At 37.4% G+C, this 19,362-nt stretch overlaps 1 protein-coding gene across 6 annotated transcripts in view; it reads left to right on the top strand.

Annotated features, from left to right (window-relative positions):
* dnah9 (dynein, axonemal, heavy chain 9) overlaps window positions 1-19,362 on the top strand; it is a 121,360-nt gene that overhangs the window by 46,977 nt on the left and 55,021 nt on the right. For 5 of the 6 annotated variants that reach the window (XM_072712265.1, XM_072712263.1, XM_072712262.1 and 2 more), the window contains 7 exons: window positions 1,424-1,566; window positions 2,931-3,092; window positions 3,244-3,481; window positions 13,093-13,349; window positions 14,868-15,293; window positions 15,905-16,024; window positions 16,342-16,530. In XM_072712265.1, the coding sequence (XP_072568366.1) occupies window positions 1,424-1,566; window positions 2,931-3,092; window positions 3,244-3,481; window positions 13,093-13,349; window positions 14,868-15,293; window positions 15,905-16,024; window positions 16,342-16,530 (1,535 nt within the window). The remainder of the gene's footprint in view (window positions 1-1,423; window positions 1,567-2,930; window positions 3,093-3,243; window positions 3,482-13,092; window positions 13,350-14,867; window positions 15,294-15,904; window positions 16,025-16,341; window positions 16,531-19,362) is intronic. The other variant, XM_072712264.1, reaches the window with a different exon arrangement.

Here is a 19,362-nt window from a genome sequence, read left to right as displayed (position 1 = left end):
GCAAATACTCTTTTTTCAGCGGTCAGCTAATAATGGCTGTTTCTTGTTCTGCAAGCCTGCGTTTCTTTGAGTATGAAATACTGGAATAAACGTAATCCCAGATATCGTAATCAGTGGTTCTGGAAACCGATTATCATGTTTAAAGTCCTTTCAGGCTCGTTCAGTTTGGAGTTCATGTTAAATTCTGAACCCGCTTTCTGGAATCCCCCCTGAAACATATATATGACTGAACCACAATTTTGCAGTATGTCTCAAAGATCTGTTATGTACTTATAAGTGAACTATTTAAAGGGGATGGAGTTTGGGGCCTTGGGTATTCTCTCTTAATCAGAGATCCTTATCTAGTTATAGAGCGTAGTGTTAATTTGTATGTAGACCTGTTTTGTGCTAGATGTAAATTATATATTGCACAGAGACTGCCAAGCTTTAAATGAGGTTGCTGCTTTTCAAACCTTGAGAAGTAGCTGTGCTGTAAATTGCATGAGTACTGTGCAGAATGCCAATGTCAGCATGTCCTGGAAATATGTTGTACCTGAGTTTTGCCTTGCTTACCTGCTCCTAAAAATGAAATGTAATGTACAGTTGTTAGCTTAGACTTCAATTGAATTGAGGTTCTGGGGATCATTATTCAGATCCCCACAAAGATCTAACAATGAATTCAAAAAATTAATAATGCGAAGAGACTTGATTGGTTATTTTTGGTTATGAAAAAATGTTTTAGCGCAACTTATTCACCGTTTGAGCCCATCTGACTGCTGCATGTAGTGGGCAATGTGACCATTGCATGTGCAAGGCTTGTACTGTGGGCAGAACGTTGTCACAGTGGGTAGCACTGGTGCAGCACACTACTGCTTTGTGTGTGGAATTTGCATGTTCACCCTATGCATGCATGACTTTCCTCGGATTCTCCAGTTTCCATCCACTGTCCAGGAACATGCAACAAATGGACTATAGTGCCTAAATTGACTGTATGTGTGATTAAATATGCACCCTGCAATGGCTGGTTCCTGCCTTGCGCCAATTGCAGTATTTATATAATATGATATAATATCATATTATATAGTATTATGTTATTTTTTAGATAATATAGATATCGTTATAAATGATTACTCAATGAATCATCAGATTAAAAGGTCCATTACTTGGGTATTGATATAAGATACTGACATCAATAAAAATAAATAAACACACACACACACACACACACACACTATTTGTTTATACACACACTATTTGTACAGTTTGTTCCCCAAATGTGATCTATGCAACCCCTCCCTCCCACCAGATGTTCCCCACAATATGACAAAAACCTGTTTTTTTTGTGTTTGTTTCTGTGTTTGTATCTATGTGTGTTTCTGTGTTTGTATCTATGTGTGTTTCTGTGTTTGTATCTATGTGTGTTTACACCAATGATACACCACAGGTGAGATTCCTGACATGTTCCCCGATGATGAAGTAGAAAATATCATAGGAAGCCTGAGGAATGAAGTCAAAGGCCTGGGACTGATCGACAGCAGGGAGAACTGCTGGAAGTTCTTCATTGATCGTGTGCGCAGACAGCTGAAGGTGAAGTGAGCGTGTGTGTGAGTGTGTGTGGGGTGGGGGGAGGGGGGAGGGGGTTGCATAGATCACATTTGGGGAACAAACTGTACCAAAAGTGTGGTGACACCTTAAACTTTCTTACTTTTGGGAACATTTTTCAGGTGGCCATTTCGATAACCTCAATTCCATAAAAATCTGTGATTGCAATCAAAAAAAGTGTAAATGTCGAAAGTCTTGTATTGTGTTTCGTTACCTATGGTTAAGGTTAGGGCTCGGTATGGGTTAAGGGTGCCATTATTGGGGTTAGGTTTTTTCCCATACAAATGAATGGGAGGTATGTGTGTGTGTGTGTGTGTGTGTGTGTGTACATGTGTGCATACATATGTATGTCATTCAGTCTAGTGAGCTATATGAAACTGAATCTTCCATTCGTGGGTAAAATGGATATAATGTATTGTAACAGTAATCTGACTTAATTTATAATATCATCAAACCATATTCTTATTCATTCATTCATTCATTCATTTATTCAATCGTTCATTCAGTTTTAGTTTATGACCTGAAATAATGTTCAAATGAAGAGAGGTTTTTCAGCCAGTCTTGCTCATTTTGATATTTAATGACTGGAGCTGATAGATATTTAAGTGATTCTTACTTGAATCAATCTGATGACTGTGTCCACATTGCTAAAAGGAAGCTTGCTCCTAACTCTCGTGACCTTCTGTTTGAGGAAGTGTTTTCTTTCTCATCTAGACTGCTTTCCCCTATAATCTCCATCTGTGCTTGCGCTGTTGAAAAAACAGTTGAGTGTTTTGCTTATAGATCCAACTCAATTACTGAATAGCGAATAAAAGGAGCATGAAGTATGAAAGGTCATAGCTTCAATTAATCAGAATGCTTTTGGCTCCAATTCCTCTCTTTCACAAAAACATAATTTAATTATTTCTACTTGAATGCATATTGAGATATAATTATAAAAAGTTGATGATTTATTCTATGTGTATGGCTGTATCACAAAGGAGAATACATATATCTCCTCTCAAGCCTAAAATGTGACATTATGTTAATTTTAATGATGCTGTAATTGTTTTGAAAAACTGCTTTTTAGATGCCTAGTTTAAAGATGAAGCTTATAAAGCTTATAAATGATATAAAAATATATAGCCTTTGTAATACAAATTGTAAGGTTCAGTTTAATTATTAAATGGTTAAAAAGAAAAACTGGTGCAGACTGTTCATTAGTGTTGAATCATTTACAGCCACTGACGCTTGTAAATAATTGTTTTAACACTTGACGTGTTCGTATATAAGACTTGAATGATAATTTCTCAAAAGCCTTGCTTTGTGGTTGATTACATATTCATGAAAACTGCTCAAACTCCCTGTAGGTGGCCCTCTGCTTCTCTCCAGTGGGCAGCAAGCTTCGTGTTCGCAGCCGAAAGTTCCCAGCTGTGGTCAACTGCACAGCCATCGACTGGTTCCATGAGTGGCCGCAAGAAGCCTTGGAGTCGGTCAGCTTGCGCTTCCTCCAGGATATTGAGCACATACAGGTTTGTTGGGAAGCAAATTTGTGAATTATAAAGCATAACTTGCTATTTAGAAGAAGTGATTGAAGGAACGTGCTATAATCTTAATAGAAATAAAGCATTCAATAAAGCATAATGTGTGGCTAATGGTGTTAATGCATTTCTCCACATTTAGCCAGAATTAAAGGAGTCTGTCAGTATGTTCATGGCGTATGTTCACACTAGCGTGAACAAGTCCTCTCGGAGCTACCTTGCTAATGAGCGGCGCTATAATTACACCACGCCAAAGTCCTTCTTAGAGCAGATCAAGCTCTACCAGAACCTGTTGTCACTGAAGAGCAAAGACCTGGCCACGAAGATGGAGAGACTTGAGAATGGTCTACAAAAGCTGAACAGCACTTCCACACAGGTAGGTCATGTGTGTTTGTCTCTGCAGTACAGAAATCATCCCTTTTGCTTGTTTTTGTGTCACATTATGATCACAAGTTGTGTTTACTTATATCATCATTGTCCAATGGAAACACGTATCTCCAAGATTACATCAATTCATGAGCATGAAATAATGCATTTTCACAGAATCTGCTTTACAAAATAAACCTAAAACAACCTAATGAGACACCCTTAGCACCACAAATAAAAATCTTTCCACAGCCTTCAGTGAATGGTTTGATATTTTCAATGGACTTATGTGGATTGTTGTCAGAGAAGTAAAAATGTCAGTGCTAACAAGACACAAACCTCGATAATCTCAATACATTGTCATAACAATGACGTTAGTTGACCCGCTATCTAGTAGTTAAAATTATCAATACAGTCATCCATACAAATGATTATCATGAATACAAATGTTATCAGTACAGAAATAATAGGGATCCAGAATTGCTGGTGTTTGGACACCAAACTACTGTAGTACCACCATAAATACTAGCTAAATAGATTACTTCAAAAAACATCTTTTCATTGGTAAATTAGATGTCAAACGCAGTAGACAGAGGAGAATGATGCATTCTAACTGTAGTAAAGTCACAATTGTCAAAAAGTTGATGCACGCAGTTTTCATCGTACTGTGACAATATTTTTAGTTTTCAGGTTACATCTGTCATTGTTGCATATTTATTTCTATATCTGGCCCAAATTCATGCTGTGTTTTCATTTCAGCGGTTATTTCTGTGCTTTTACGTACCCTCTTATTATCACTGTGGCTTCATTTAACGGCGACATCCTGTGCTTATGAGGAATCCATCCTGCCTGGGATTTGCCTTAACAGAGTGGTCCCATAAGGCCCCACGCTGACGTCAGCGGCCTTTTGTGCCTCAGAGTGTCATTAAGGTTTATTATCTACACTTAAATCTCAGTAATAAGTTCCGAATGTGGAAGCACCACAGCTGAATCTCTGCGTCAGTACACCTGATTGCTTTTTTTGGGGAGGAGTCAGCTGAGTCATATCCGGAGCACCATCACAAAAACAGCTTTAAATATTTGTCTCTCTGCTAAGGCATCAAGTAGGACTGTGCATACTGTGATGAGCTTATTACTATGCAAAACTGGGGGTTTTTGGGGGGGGACATGACTTACGACTCCAATCATTTTACTGTTTTAATACTGCAGTGAATTAATATTGTTCTTAATTCCCTTCAAGTTTTGTCTATTGATTTTTGTCTAATGACATATTTAATTGAAGCATAATAAAATTAATTTCTAGAACCTTGTATCTGATATGGTGCAGTTAAATATCCCTTGTGACATTTAAATCAAATATAATGCTAATAATTCACCATTGGATAATTAAGATATTATTATAATATATGTATATTAGATTATAAGAATATAATATTTGATTTTTTTTTACAAATGAATTTGAATAGAACAATTTGAAATTAATATTAGGAAAAGTACAACTTGTTACCTTGACTCTATAAAGGCAACCCATTCCTTACCAATACAGAGTCTTGGTGAGCCAGGAAACTATTCCAGGAAATCCAAAGCAAATGGCAGTGGAAACTCTCAATGGGATTCCAGTCCACTGGAGGGTAGTTGCTCACTATGGCCAATTCAAAGACACCGATACACCTAACCACATGTTTTTGGAGTAAGGAGCAAACCGGGCTACCCATGAAAACTCTTACTAACACAGATTAACATGCCTAATGACCTTTAAACAATATAAACCTATAAATTTACAGACGACATACAGTTGTAGCTGTAGTTAGTCTGTAGCTGTAGTCAGTTAGCTGTAGGCATACAAAGACTTCTCGAGTATAGATGACTCAGGGTGGGGGAGTGTGTCCTCTCATGGTGGATTGAACCATCTGCTAGATAATTCATAGGACTATACAGAATTACTGTACGCCCAGCCGGAGATGTATTTCTGAGGCACAGCGACAAGGTGTTAGTATGACTTTTGTGGATGATTTTTGAGCTCTGGTTATAGTAGTACCATGCTTGTTAGGTAGTGCCATTTTTATGTTTACAATATACGTATATAATATATGCAGATGGAAAAAAATCAGAGTACCCCTTAGGAGAAATACCAGTATACTGTAGAGCAGTTATATACACATAGATTTACCCACAGAGTCAAGCACAATTCAATCACCAGTTTCCGTGAATCACATATTGAACTGTCACAAACATTTATGACAGATCCTGAAAACACAGATAGAATCCGACAATAAACAAAACATTTATGAATTGATTTATCCACCTCCTAACTGGTTTTCCTAGTCAGGGTCACTGGAGTTAGGCTACACCCTGGCTGGGATGCCTGTCTGTCGCAGAGCACAAATATACATACTCATTCACACACACGCAAGCATACTCTATGGGCAATGAAGAAACACGTGTAAGCTTAACAGGAGCCTTTGGAGGACCCGCGAAGCACAACAGAAGCATGCAAACTCCATACACAAAAGGTGGAGGCTTAATTTCAAACCTGCAGGTATGACATGCTGTGCTGCCCTAATTTATGAATAATAAATGCTGTCACAGTCCTGTCCAGGACAAGTGGTTGCATGTTGGATGGATGGAATAATATTGACAATGGTGTAGCAAATATCGGAATTATTAGGCTATTCTATAAAAATGCATATTTATATAATGGCATTGATTCAGCAAATAAAGAATTTTAATTCACAAATAGGTCTTGCATCAGCAGGCCTAACGACTGCGCAGTTATGAGGTTTCAAATTCAGCATGATATTTTCTAAGAATGCTATTAAGCATAATTCTGGTGCTTGGGGTTTAAAGGTTCACTCCTGAATGGACTCCAACTAGACAGAATGAAGGAGGTGGAAAGATGGAAAGAAGGAACTTGACTGTGATGTCAATGACTGGCTGCCAAAAATATTCAGTGAGTGGGCAGAGCCAGGTGGTGTGTAAATAGTTATGTGGGGTATTCAACACATAGTGTGAACAGTTACCTGTGTATGCATATCATACAGCTTGATTTGTATTCTGTGAATCCCTTTGCACTGAATCCATTGGCTTTGTATATACTGTAATTGTATCCAGATGTTAGTAGTGGGAGCAATAAAACCCTGTTAATGTTTTCATCCAGTAAAGATATTGTGTATTTGACACTGTAGAATTTTTTTTTCCAAATCATGGCAGTTAATACAGTAATTTTTTCAATGTGTTTTCCTAATAAGGGAGGTATTAAATAATGACAAGTGTGGGGTTTTATTCGGTTTATAGCCTGTTTATGTATTGTACTGAAGTATAGAATTTATTTACTTCATTTATAATTTATTTCACATATAATTTTTATGTAGCAATAGTAAGACGTTTGTTAAGAGGGAGGATAGAGAACTATAACCTTGCCTGGTCCTGATTAATGCAAAGTTCCGTGACATTATTCCATTAGTAATGACTGTGGCCATAGGTGAGATATTCACATACAATATTATGAGCAGTTCTCCGAAATCAAATTTTTATATACTTGCAAATTGGAATTTTCAATTTACTTTGTCAAAAGCCATTTTCCACTTCTAATGATTCAATTACCATTTTAGAAATCTTCTCTTTGGGAAACGAATGCATTACTGCGGAGCAAAATTAATATCTTAGTAAAACGGGGGGGGGGGGGGGGGGGGGACTCAGTGACCTGTTAGGTATGTCTCTGAGTGCCTTAAAATTGAAAAAGGGACTTGATCACTCAATTTTGATGTCAGATATCAGGCATCACCAGATTATTAGAAATCAATGTGAATGAAATGGTGATTGATAGAGGAGAAAATCAAGAGCATTCTCTCGTTGAGGAAAGTACATTAGTATTTTACAGCAAGGACTGTATATATGACTTTCTGACAGAGCGTGCCACCCTAGTGAATCAAACCCGTGAGTTTCTACTGCCAAAACATTGCATGACAAGCTGTTTTACAGCTGAAATTGTCAGGCTACATCAGTCGTAGTAGATGGAATGAAATATAAATGAAGTGGGCATGTGACATAGGCTTATATAAATATAGATGTGCTGGCATTTTTACAGTATAGTTCTATTTCTACTTTATTTTTATTTATTTACTTTTGTTCTTTCAGGTTTCTGATTATCATATAAATTAGAAGTACAATTAAACTGTGTAAAAGTAATGAAGGTTAATTTTTGCTGAGAAAATAGTTTGGTCGTTGCATGGTTATGTAGGTCGACATAAATAGTTATGACACCTAGACTGTGCGGGAGGTAAATAAGGTTAAGATCGTAAGCGTTGTTTTGACAGCTAGTTAAAGGATGTCAATGGGGTTGAGGCTAAGGTTGTCTACAGGGAATTTCAGGTAATAAGTTTTACTCTATCTATTGTATGGCAAGACCACAAAATGCCACTGACACTTTCAGAAGCAGCATTGTGGTCGTGTGACATGTTGGAAAGACTTGTACATGCCGACAGTCCCTAACAGAACACTATCTTAAAGTGTAAGCAAGTAGGAGGGATATAGGTTGGTTAAATATGCATTGTTGTACATGCATGTAGATGTTAGTATTACTAGAAAGTCATTTAATACTGATTTTTGCCAATACATAGTTACTCAGTTTATTTTTTATGTGCTAGATGTAGATGCTGGCAAAATCCCAGTGTATGCCTGCTAATATATGAGAATCCACATTAGCTGAAATAAAGAACATTCAGCTTTAGGTATATGCCACCCCAGAGGTGCATTTAGACAAACCACTTTTTCTTCTCTGGAAATACAGGAATATAATTTTGTAATCTGTCTGATTTATAGCTTCTATTAAAAGTTGCCATTACATATATACTTTTGTATATATTACTTTGAGGATTACAGCTTTTTCACCTGTAAATGATTTCCATTTATGTGCTGTCATGGTGTTGTCATAACTGCATGCATGCAGTTCTTATGAGGCTCTTAGTTAAATCGACCTCAGGTTACCAATTTGATTATGTGATATTGCATTGTGTTATTATGTTACCCAAAAGAAATTAGCACAACTCAGAGGAACTCCACTTTTGATTAATGTGATCATATACAAACAGGAAATATCTGGTGCTGGTGTGTATATATCTGCTTTATTAGCACTGCACTGCTATTAGAGGTTTTCAAACACTTTCTGATTTTTATATACGGTGCTCATCTTTTGCCTTAATTTCCATCTAAGAGAAGCGTTCATCTAAATAGTGTTTAAAACTCATCACCACTTTCATACACAACCCTTGTTTTGAGCGAACTACTTTATACTTTGATAATACTGTAAGTCTACAAATACATGGTGATGGGTAGATGAGTGGATGTTTTTCAACATTTTATAAGTAGGACAGTTAGTAGTTGCACTTATAATATAGTTATTATGAAACAGTATAGTCTGTAGGGAAGTGTGGGGGTAGGTTTTGGTGCCTCAAATATTTTGAACCAATTATGTTCAAAATATTTTAGGGCCCCAGTCACTCAGGGGCTCTAAAGTCATCCTAATTCCCCCTAACCCCCTTTACTGCACCCCTGGGAGGGGGGACTCTAGAGTGGCTCAGTTGGTTGAGGTTTTACTGACAAATCCTCCACAAAAAATTGTCCAAAAACACACACTTTTAAAAAATTAGAATAGAATTTAGTGATCAGTGCTGACATACCACAGCACAGTGCACAACAATGAAATGTGTCCTCTGCATTTAACCCATATGTGACATCGTGACATAACAGGGGACAGCTATCCAGTCAGTTAAACTTTGCATATTCACAGAACTCACCTAGTACAGAACTGCACTAATTACATTGACAGCAAGCACTGCTTAAGCAGTTGATATCTGCTGAGAATGCACTTAATACAGGGAGATTACTGCAACTGCATGGCTACAGTTAGTTTGCAGCATTAAAAGAAGGTGAATCAAGTGTTCCTGGCTGATGTACTGTTTCGGCAGGCTGATCAATAGAAAATAGGCAATTGCAGTGAAAGGGACAAAAAATAAATGTTAGACGAAGAAATCACTTTAGTGAAGCACCTTATTTAAGGTTTATTCATAAGGTTTTAATGCAAGGTATTCCAAATAATGTTATATCTTGTTTCTTTATGCTAGTATACATGAAATTCACATACAGTATAACTCCTTTCAACATGTACCTTTATATGCCAAAATTTGTTTCAGTCTGTTAATGCCTAATCATGTTTTTTTTTGTAATTAATATATGTTTAAATTATTGGGGAAATTATTATTATTACTATTATTATTATGCTGTCATTCAAAGACAAAGAGTTAATCTCAATTATTGAACTTAATTCTTGTTTGTAGTTCTTATGTTATTTTAAGCATACTGTACATAGAATACCTTAATTGTCATTATGAAGGGAGCATGTCGGGTCAGTGCTGTATCCTCATCCAGGAGCAGTTGGTATAAGACCGACTAATGGCTCCAAGCCAACTATGGGACTGAAATGGCAATCTTAAGATCATGGGCACAAAATTCTAATCTGCAGAGTCAAACACAGAAGCATGCTTCCCTATATATTATTAGCTCCTCCTACCTTTATGTACAGTCATGCATTGCTCAACGACAGGAATACGTTCTCAGTAGGCATGTAACGATAAATTGCGAATCGGTAAAAAATCGATGTAAATGCATGACGATTTAAACAGGCTGACGTGGAAAATAAATCGCTACTTTAGGAGTACTTCACAGTACTTCAGCAGAAAAACTGTCACTGCGTATTCAAGTCGATGTCGTACGTCAGTTTTCGGTTTTGACCGAACGCGACATGGCGAGCGAATTTGAAGTTGAGGACACACTGCTGAGCAGCGCGGTGGCGCAGTGGTTAGCCCTCTGCCTCACAGCAAGAAGGTCCTGGTTTTGGTACTGGGGCTCCAGTTTCCTCCCACGGTCCAAAAGCGTGCAGTATAGGTTGACTGGTGAGTCTAAATTGGCCCTGTAGTTGTGTGAGAGTGTGTGCCCTGTGGTGTGTTGGCGACTACGCCCATTGTTCCCGGGATAGGCTCCCCCCCGCGACCCCAGTTGGGATTAAGCGGTTTCAGAAAATGGATTTTCTGGATGCACCACCCGATCTTAAATTGGCGGTGTGGCAGCATTTTAGCTTTCCTGTAATCACAAACGAAAACGGCGAGAAAAGCACAGACAAGACAAAAACTGCATGCAAACATTGTAAAAGATTGATAACATACATAAATAGCACAACGAGAATGCTTCAGCATGTCCACTGGCACCACAGTGAGCTCAACTCACCAGTGCCAGAGCGAAGATTATTAAAAGGGCAAACCACGCTAAAAAGCTGCACATGCAAGACTTAGTTTATTTATTTGAATTTTTTTTTTTACTTTTTTTGATTTGGGATTTTAAACGGTATTTTATTCAATTTCAGTTGCACTATTAAGAAGAGGACACATTTTGCATAGTTTAAAAAGATAAATAAAGGGATATTTTTGAATAAATTTGTCTGCAGCTTATTCTGTTAAAAAATCGTGAGAAAATCGTATCGTGAGCTCAGAATCATGAATCGTATCGAATCGTGAGTTGAGTGTATCGTTACATCCCTAGTTCTCAGAAATAAATTGTTAGGCAATTTTGTTGTTGTGCCAACATAATGCAGTGTACTTACCCAGACCAAAATGGTATAGCCTACCACACACCTAACATATATGTATAGCCTGAATAATCATAATCATATAAAGTGTACTATAGTAAATAAATAAACCGGTAACATAGTTGTTTATTATCATTATCAAGTAGTATGTATTGTATGCAAATGTTTGTGCTATACTGTACTTTTATATGACTGGCAGCACAGTAGGTTTGTTTAGACCAGCATCACCATCAGTGTTGGGGAAAGTTACTTTTAAATGTAATATATTACAATACTGAGTTACTCCCCCCAAAAAGTAACTAATTGCATTACTTAGTTACTTTTTATGGAAAGTAATGTGTTATATTACTTTTGAGTTACTTTTGCGTTACTTATTTCTTACCTGGCTAAAGCTTTTTGTTGTTCAGGCCTTAGAATTATTATTTCATTTTCTTTTAAAAACACATATATAGAATAATAATATAGAATTATATAATATTCTCAGAACTTTCAGAGCTATGCATGCCATTTAAAAAAAATCCCAACATTAATTATTGAAAGTTGAAAATGTATGTGTTTGTTAAGTTTTTATTTTTGTTTTGGTAGGCTATGGCCTACATAAAGTAAATTCACTGTCCAATGAGATAATAAAGAGTGCAATATAGGCTAGATAATTGCCATTGTGAAATAAGTTATATTAGGGCAAAAGACAGATCTTAAACATTTAAAATGTTTAATAACTTTTTAGAGAACAATGAAATTGTACTACTCAAGTGATCTGAATTCCTTAGTTCAATTTTTATCAGATTATTCAAGTCAGCCTATGTGTTCAAAAACATTATTTCTCTGTTCACGCTCCACTTAATCTGCCAATGAATTCAACGATCTTATCAGATCTCCAGCCGCCATGTTTCAAACGATCTAAACGTAACGCGCTTCCGCCAATCCCCGGCTTGACGCAATGATTGCCGAAGGGTGGGCGTGGTCAGCTCGGAATGCATTTTCAAAGCAGCACTGAGTGCGTGATTCTACGTGACTACGTTCGTTTTAATTAAATATTTTTTTAAGCAAATTAATTAAAATAGAAAAGTAACTCGCGCTACTTTTTTAAAAAAGTAACTCAAATATTGATGTGTAAATTTATAAAGTAATGCGTTATATTACTTGTTACTTAAGAAAAGTAATATTATTACGTAACGCACATTACTTGTAACGCGTTACCCCCAACACTGATCACCATAAACACACGAGAAATGCACTGGGCTACAACATTATGACAGCTATGATGATACTAGGTGACATGAATTTTTCAGTGCCATTACAGTATAATGGGACCACTGTCGTATATGCGGTCTGTTGTCGACCAAAATGTAGTTATGCAGAGCATGACTGTGTAAAGATGGAACGACATGATACTGAAATGTGTAACCGGTAGATGACCTGAAGTAACGACGTGATACTGAAACGTGTAACTGGTGGATGACCTGAAGTAACAGCGTGATACTCAAACGTGTAATAGGTGGATGACCTGAAGTAATGACGTGATACTGAAACGTGTAACAGGTGGATGACCTGAAGTAACAACGTGATACTCAAACATGTAATAGGTGGATGACCTGAAGTAATGACGTGATACTGAAACGTGTAACAGGTGGATGACCTGAAGTAACAACGTGATACTCAAACGTGTAATAGGTGGATGACCTGAAGTAACGACGTGATACTGAAACGGGTAATAGGTGGATGACCTGAAGTAACGACGTGATACTGAAACGTGTAACAGGTGGATGACCTGAAGTAACAACGTGATGCTGAAACGTGTAACAGGTGGATGACCTGAAGTAACAACGTGATGCTGAAACGTGTAACAGGTGGATGACCTGAAGTAACAACGTGATGCTGAAACGTGTAACAGGTGGATGACCTGAAGTAACAACGTGATGCTGAAACGTGTAACAGGTGGATGACCTGAAGTAACGATGTGATACTGAAATATGTAACAGGTAGATGACCTGAAAGCCAAGCTGGCTGCTCAGGAAGTGGAACTGAAGCAGAAGAATGAGGATGCAGACAAGTTGATCCAGGTGGTGGGGGTGGAGACAGAGAAGGTGAGCAAGGAAAAGGCCGTGGCTGATGAGGAGGAAGAGAAAGTAGCAAAGATCGCTGTTGTGGTCCAAGGGAAGCAAAAGGACTGTGAGGAAGATCTGTCCAAAGCGGAACCCGCTCTCATAGCTGCACAGGAGGCCCTTAACACTCTGAACAAGGTGAGGCACCGTGGTCCTGTTACTGCATATTTGTATTCATTTGTGGGCACGTGAAGCAGGTGCTGACTTTGTGCGTCTAGTCTTCCACAAGCTGTGTAGTCACAGTATTTATTTAAAATAGACACTGGGAAAGAATCCAATGGCAGATTCATCTTTTTGGCCCCATGTGACCACACTCTTTCCAAAGCTTATTATAACAGGAAGCAAACATTTCAAAACAGTTTAACAGGACAATGCAACTGCCTGGAAGGCCTTTTGTTTAGTGACATGAGCATGAGGAATTACATATAGCTAAATATTTAAACAGTTATTGTGGTGCAATATATATTCTAGATACTATATATAAGAGTCATTAGTAATATTTCTTTTAGATACATTTTCTTGCAGTTTAGAATGTATAGCGGTTTAATTTTCTGCTATGCAGGAAACTTAAGTATATAAATAGCATATTCTGTGAATTTTGAAACAGCAAATGCCAAATATATATTCTTTTATGTAAAAAATACAATACTGTAATGTACTTTGATATTAGTATTACACCCAATATTATTTGAAAGCAAGACTAAAATGATTTTTAAAATACCCCCCACCATACTTCCTGGAAACTGAAATACTGATAACTTTTGGTTTTATGGTTCTTGAGTCAGAGCAGGCTGACATTACCCAGCTGGCCATGTAAGTTCAAATCATGATTAAAATGTTTTTCCCTCAGTTTTGCATTTTTAAGTCACAAACAGTGAAAATGATCTGCAGTCTTAATGATTCATCCTTAATGACAATCATAACCAATAGACCTCCTGTGATCATTTGGATATATTAAAAGTGTCAAAGGACTCAGATATCTCAGCCACTATTGTATAATTAATCAGCAGCCAATTTGGAGAAAAATGATAGGATTTGAATATATTACAACTCCTGTTGTGAAAATGATAAATAGAATTTGTGTGAGTGTCTTACAAGAGTTGGATTAAGATTAGTTCCTGATGAACTACACAGAGTTTGTAGGGATCAAAATATGAGAGATTTTCAATAGAGGAGTACTATAGCATTCAGTTCTGGAATGACAGTGTCATGCTGCACTTTACAGTATATATCTATCGATCTATCGATTGTTTTCTTCCCTTGCATGTTTCAGCTTCTTGGTATAGTGATCTCTTTGCCTTACAACATTAAATGAGCTACATTTTTGGTGGTCAGTTATCGATATTTTCTTTACAATGGGAAAATATTAACCACTAAAGGTTTTCACTCCATTTGTTTCCCAGTCATTAAGTTTGTTTGATAAAAGCACAAGAACATTTCCCCACAATCACTCTCAGAAGTTCCTCACACTAATGAAACCCCCGGGGGGTTTTACTGCTCTGTATCTCATGGACACATCACGCCTGTCTTTCAAAGACACTCACAGCTGGCATCGTTATTAGTCTTGTTAGAATTTTGTCAATATTCTTCTGGTACTTACACGTGTATTTTACCTGTTATATACTTGTTATTTATTTTTTCTGTGCATGAAATCAGAACAACCTGACAGAGTTAAAGTCCTTTGGCTCCCCCGTGTCTGCTGTCACCAACGTGACTGCTGCTGTCATGGTCTTGATGGCTCCTAGTGGTCGAATCCCTAAAGACAGGAGCTGGAAGGCAGCCAAGGTGATGATGGCTAAGGTTGACAGCTTTCTGGACTCCCTGGTCAACTTCAACAAGGAAAACATCCATGAAAACTGCCTGAAGGCTATCCAGCCCTACCTCCAGGATCCTGAGTTCAACCCGGAACTTGTAGCCTCGAAGTCCTACTCAGCAGCAGGGCTCTGCTCCTGGGTGATCAACATAGTTAAGTTCTACCAGGTGTATTGTGAAGTGGAACCCAAGAGGCAAGCACTGGGCAAAGCCAACGCAGAGCTAGCAGCTGCTCAGGAGAAGCTCACCACCATTAAAGCCAAGATCTCTGTGAGTGATGTGCAAGGCCCTTGTGACTGGCCAAGGGGTGTTTTTCTAAAAAAGATTATTTTAAATGGTGAAACTTGGTTTCTTCTTAGGATATTCCCACCCAGGTGTATAACCCAAGTGTGAATAACAAAAATAGCACAAGATGTGCAGGATGTCATTCTGTGTTAAAATACATAATAATAATAATAATAATCATAATAAAATCTTTCACATTTATAAACCTGACCTGATATCATGGTCATTGCATGGGCCATGGGGATAGCAATGGGAATATCCCAGAATAATCAATCAATCAATCAATTAATAAAATCACGGTCCAGTCACACTTAGTTTAGCCTGCTTTTTCAAACAATTTAAGGATTATAAATACCCTTCCCAATTAATTGTCTCTTTTCTTATTGTAATTGTATGTCCCCAAAAACAAAAAAAAAAACGCTGATAATGATCAACGATTCTAAGTTTAGGGAAGGAGTGGCAGGAAGCATTTCTCTTTTGAAATTTGCCTGTTTGATCGCCGCCATGTAATGAGCATCTTAGCGTGTTTGAAGGTTTTTGCTTCTTTAGCACTTATCTTTTTGAAGAGCTTATTATTCACCTCTGTTTTCTCTTAGCACCTTAATGAAAACTTGGCAAAGTTAACAGCAAAGTTTGAGAAAGCCACTGCAGACAAGCTGAAATGCCAACAGGAGGCCGAGTCCACAGCGCACACCATTTCTCTTGCCAACCGCCTGGTGGGCATCCCTGGCATGAACCGCCGACACTCAGCTAGAAGTTGATAAATGCACCTTAGGACTGAGATTCTTCACCAAAACTACAGTTGACATTTTAAGCAAAACATGCTATAATTATTAGACAGGCACAAAATCAGCATTAGACATATTTATTGTTTGCTTCCATGTTGTATACATCCTGTACCCATATATGTGTACCAGTAATAATTTCATTTTAAGAAAAAAAAGTCCATTAGCTCCTAACATTTAGCTTGTGGATATATTTTAGTACCTGCTATATGACAACAGTGTAACTGCATGCGGATTATTTCTCTCAGGTGGGTGGGCTTGCATCAGAGAATGTCCGCTGGGCCGAGGCCGTAAGTAATTTCAAGCGCCAAGAGAGCACGCTTTGTGGGGACGTGTTGCTGATTACAGCCTTTGTATCCTACCTGGGCTACTTCACTAAGCACTACCGGCTGGAGCTGATGGACAAGACCTGGAGACCTTACCTAAGCCAGCTCAAGGTTAGCTCTGAAATCATCAATTTGAAAGACTCGTTCCAGCTCTATAAACTTGTAATTTCTAAAATCCATTACTTTAGGCTTTAAATTTTAAACCATCCTAGCCCTTACCGAAATTGAATTTGCATGATAAAATGGTAATATCATGCACATTTTGCATAAAAACAGCTTTTTTATGCTTAATACAAATCGCGCTCAATCAACAAGTTTATTTTTTTTCAAGAGGAAAGTAATGGATGATTTCAAGTAAATGGCAAAATGGTACATTGGACGTGCTTTATTAATTCTAAGTCAAATTTTAGAAACTTCATAATCAATTTGCATGCTAAACAGTTTTGTTTATAAAATATTGGTGCATGATGTCCTGGAACATTAAAATATAAAAATATACAGTCTTTTTTATATAAATCTTAGTCCTTACTTTAAAACCTGAGAAGCCACTGAGCAGTGTTTGGAAAAGTCTCCTAAAATATTTACAAATTAATGTATAGTTATGTTTTTCTGAAAATATAAGCAAGAATGATGTGTGTGTGTGTGTATATATATATATATATATATATAAAATAGGATAATAGAATATGTATAATATGGAGCATACATGTAATATGGCTTAGCCGTATCCCTAGGTTTTATTTAATCTGAACACTTTGCCCTGTGCCGGTACTCTCCCTCACTCTTGTCTGCTGACTTTTGAGGTTGTTTGTTTTGGATGGTGTTAGTGTCATATTTTCTGACACCAACCATGAACAAAGGCCTGTCTGTATCTTGAGAGACACTGAAACAACATATTTCTTCATTTCAGAGAGTGTTCATCCATTTTCTAAACACTCCAGTTTTGGTTCAAATGTGCTTGTTCAGGCAGAGAAGTCATCAAACTTCCCTTTCAGACATGTATCTGTGTTCAGAATTTGTCAAACTTGCAGCTGAACCCCAATTGCCAGTGAAGGGAATTTCTTTTATTCTCAGGAATGATTTAGCAGGAGGAAAATGTAAGTCTTTCCCCGAGGTGATTTACGTGCCTGGGTTCAGTGAAAATTATGATGATTGCAAGTGTCCCCTGCTGAATCCAGGCCATGCGCTGTGACGTGAGCTCAAGCTTGTAAAATGGATAATGTAGCAGATCTTTCTCAGTCTTTTATGTGTTGCGATGTCCCATTTTTGAACATTATGCTCTTAGTGATATTTTGTTTTTTAGATGGATGCTACTAGCTTTTGAATGTTGATGTTGTGCTATATTGGAGTATCTCCAACCATTGTAGTTAACTTAGGGTTAGAGCTTTTTTGATAATTGTATGCTCAGGCACCAATGGACACTTACAAATCTAAGCATGAGTGGAGTTCAGTATTGCAGGTTGTTATTCCCAAGCCCAATACATATGAAACCTGTATTAATTGTATGTCATAATTAGAGCTGACAGGATTAGTCAATTAAACTCGATTTCTCTGGAAAATGACAAATGACATAGCGGATGAGGGTCCAAATATAAAGCGAAAGCATCATCCGTGTCGAATCACTTAACATTAAAAGTAAATTAAAATGCAGTCGGATGTCAGTATTGCAAGGCAATCCTTAAATATCACCACAACACGACTGCAACGCAAATGTATCTTAAAAGAAGACATCCAGGTTTAGCCGCCTCATCTGTCATATAATCATATAACGTTAATAATTTTTTTGTGACCGAACTGTGTGTTGTGTGTTTTGCGCTGGACGATTCAGGAAAAGGTTCACATTGCGATATTTACAGTTGAAAATGAGCTATTTAGACAAATGTATCTTATTATCTACTAACAGAATCCGTCAGATAAGTTATTGGTGTTGCCATGATGTGGGCCAACAGGCACAAGCAGTGCTGACAGATCACTTGCTTTTGCTCAATATTGTCTCTATGGAATACAAAATATTTCCATATAGTGGAAGAAAAATATCTTTTTGCGAACAGGTCTTGTTTGCATTTCTCCACCATACAATTGATGAGCGAGTTGAACAGCAAGGACAAGAATGATTATTTTGGTCCCAAAGACCACATGCAGAGCTCATGCAAAATCAGCAGCGATAAACTTTAGACTGATGTTTTAACATATACTAGATCAGGGGTTCCCAAACTTTTCAGCTTACGACCCCAAAAATAACCGTGCCAGTGACTCGTGACCCCCACTATCCTCGGAAGTGGTTAAAATATACAAATGTTGCGTGCAGCGGTGCACATGCGCCAATAGGCCTATCCAAACATGAGCAGGACAACACAAAAGAACACAACGCTCTAACAACCATATAACTTTTTTAAAATTGTTATTTACTCATTCGTTTCATTTCAACAAAAATAATATCCTAAGCATAAAGCGATGAAAATTACCTACACGTTACGTGCACATGTCGGAATGTTTAACATGGTGCTGTAAATTCTGCTGCAACTGACGCTATTGATGTGTCATCAATCTGTCGTAATCACCTCAGGGGTCGCGATCAAACGGAAAGATATTTGAAAGGCTGATGGCTTTTTAATTTGCATGTTTTTTTTAAATGTAACTATTAACTACTAGTTTTTATCTTTTGTTAGTTTTGATTAAAATGTCAATATAAAATGTTAAAATGTTGATAAAATGTTATTTCTAATAGTTTAAAAAAATATATTTGATTTCTTGGAAATCATCTTGCGACCCCCCCTCAATGTCTCACGACCCCCCAGAGGGTCTCGACCCCTACTTTGGGAACCACTGTACTAGATAATGCTGAAAAGGAACCATCATTAAAATTGCAAATCTTGCAAAGTTTCCTATAACTGAGGTAAAGTGTTTTAGCGCAACCTATTGACGGTTTGAACCCACCAGATT

Source organism: Paramormyrops kingsleyae, chromosome 5 (genome assembly GCF_048594095.1).
Source record: "Paramormyrops kingsleyae isolate MSU_618 chromosome 5, PKINGS_0.4, whole genome shotgun sequence".
NCBI classification, from domain to species: Eukaryota; Metazoa; Chordata; class Actinopteri; order Osteoglossiformes; family Mormyridae; genus Paramormyrops; species Paramormyrops kingsleyae.
The sequence above is the reverse complement of the archived record's forward strand: the minus strand, read 5'-3'. Positions and strand labels throughout refer to the sequence as shown.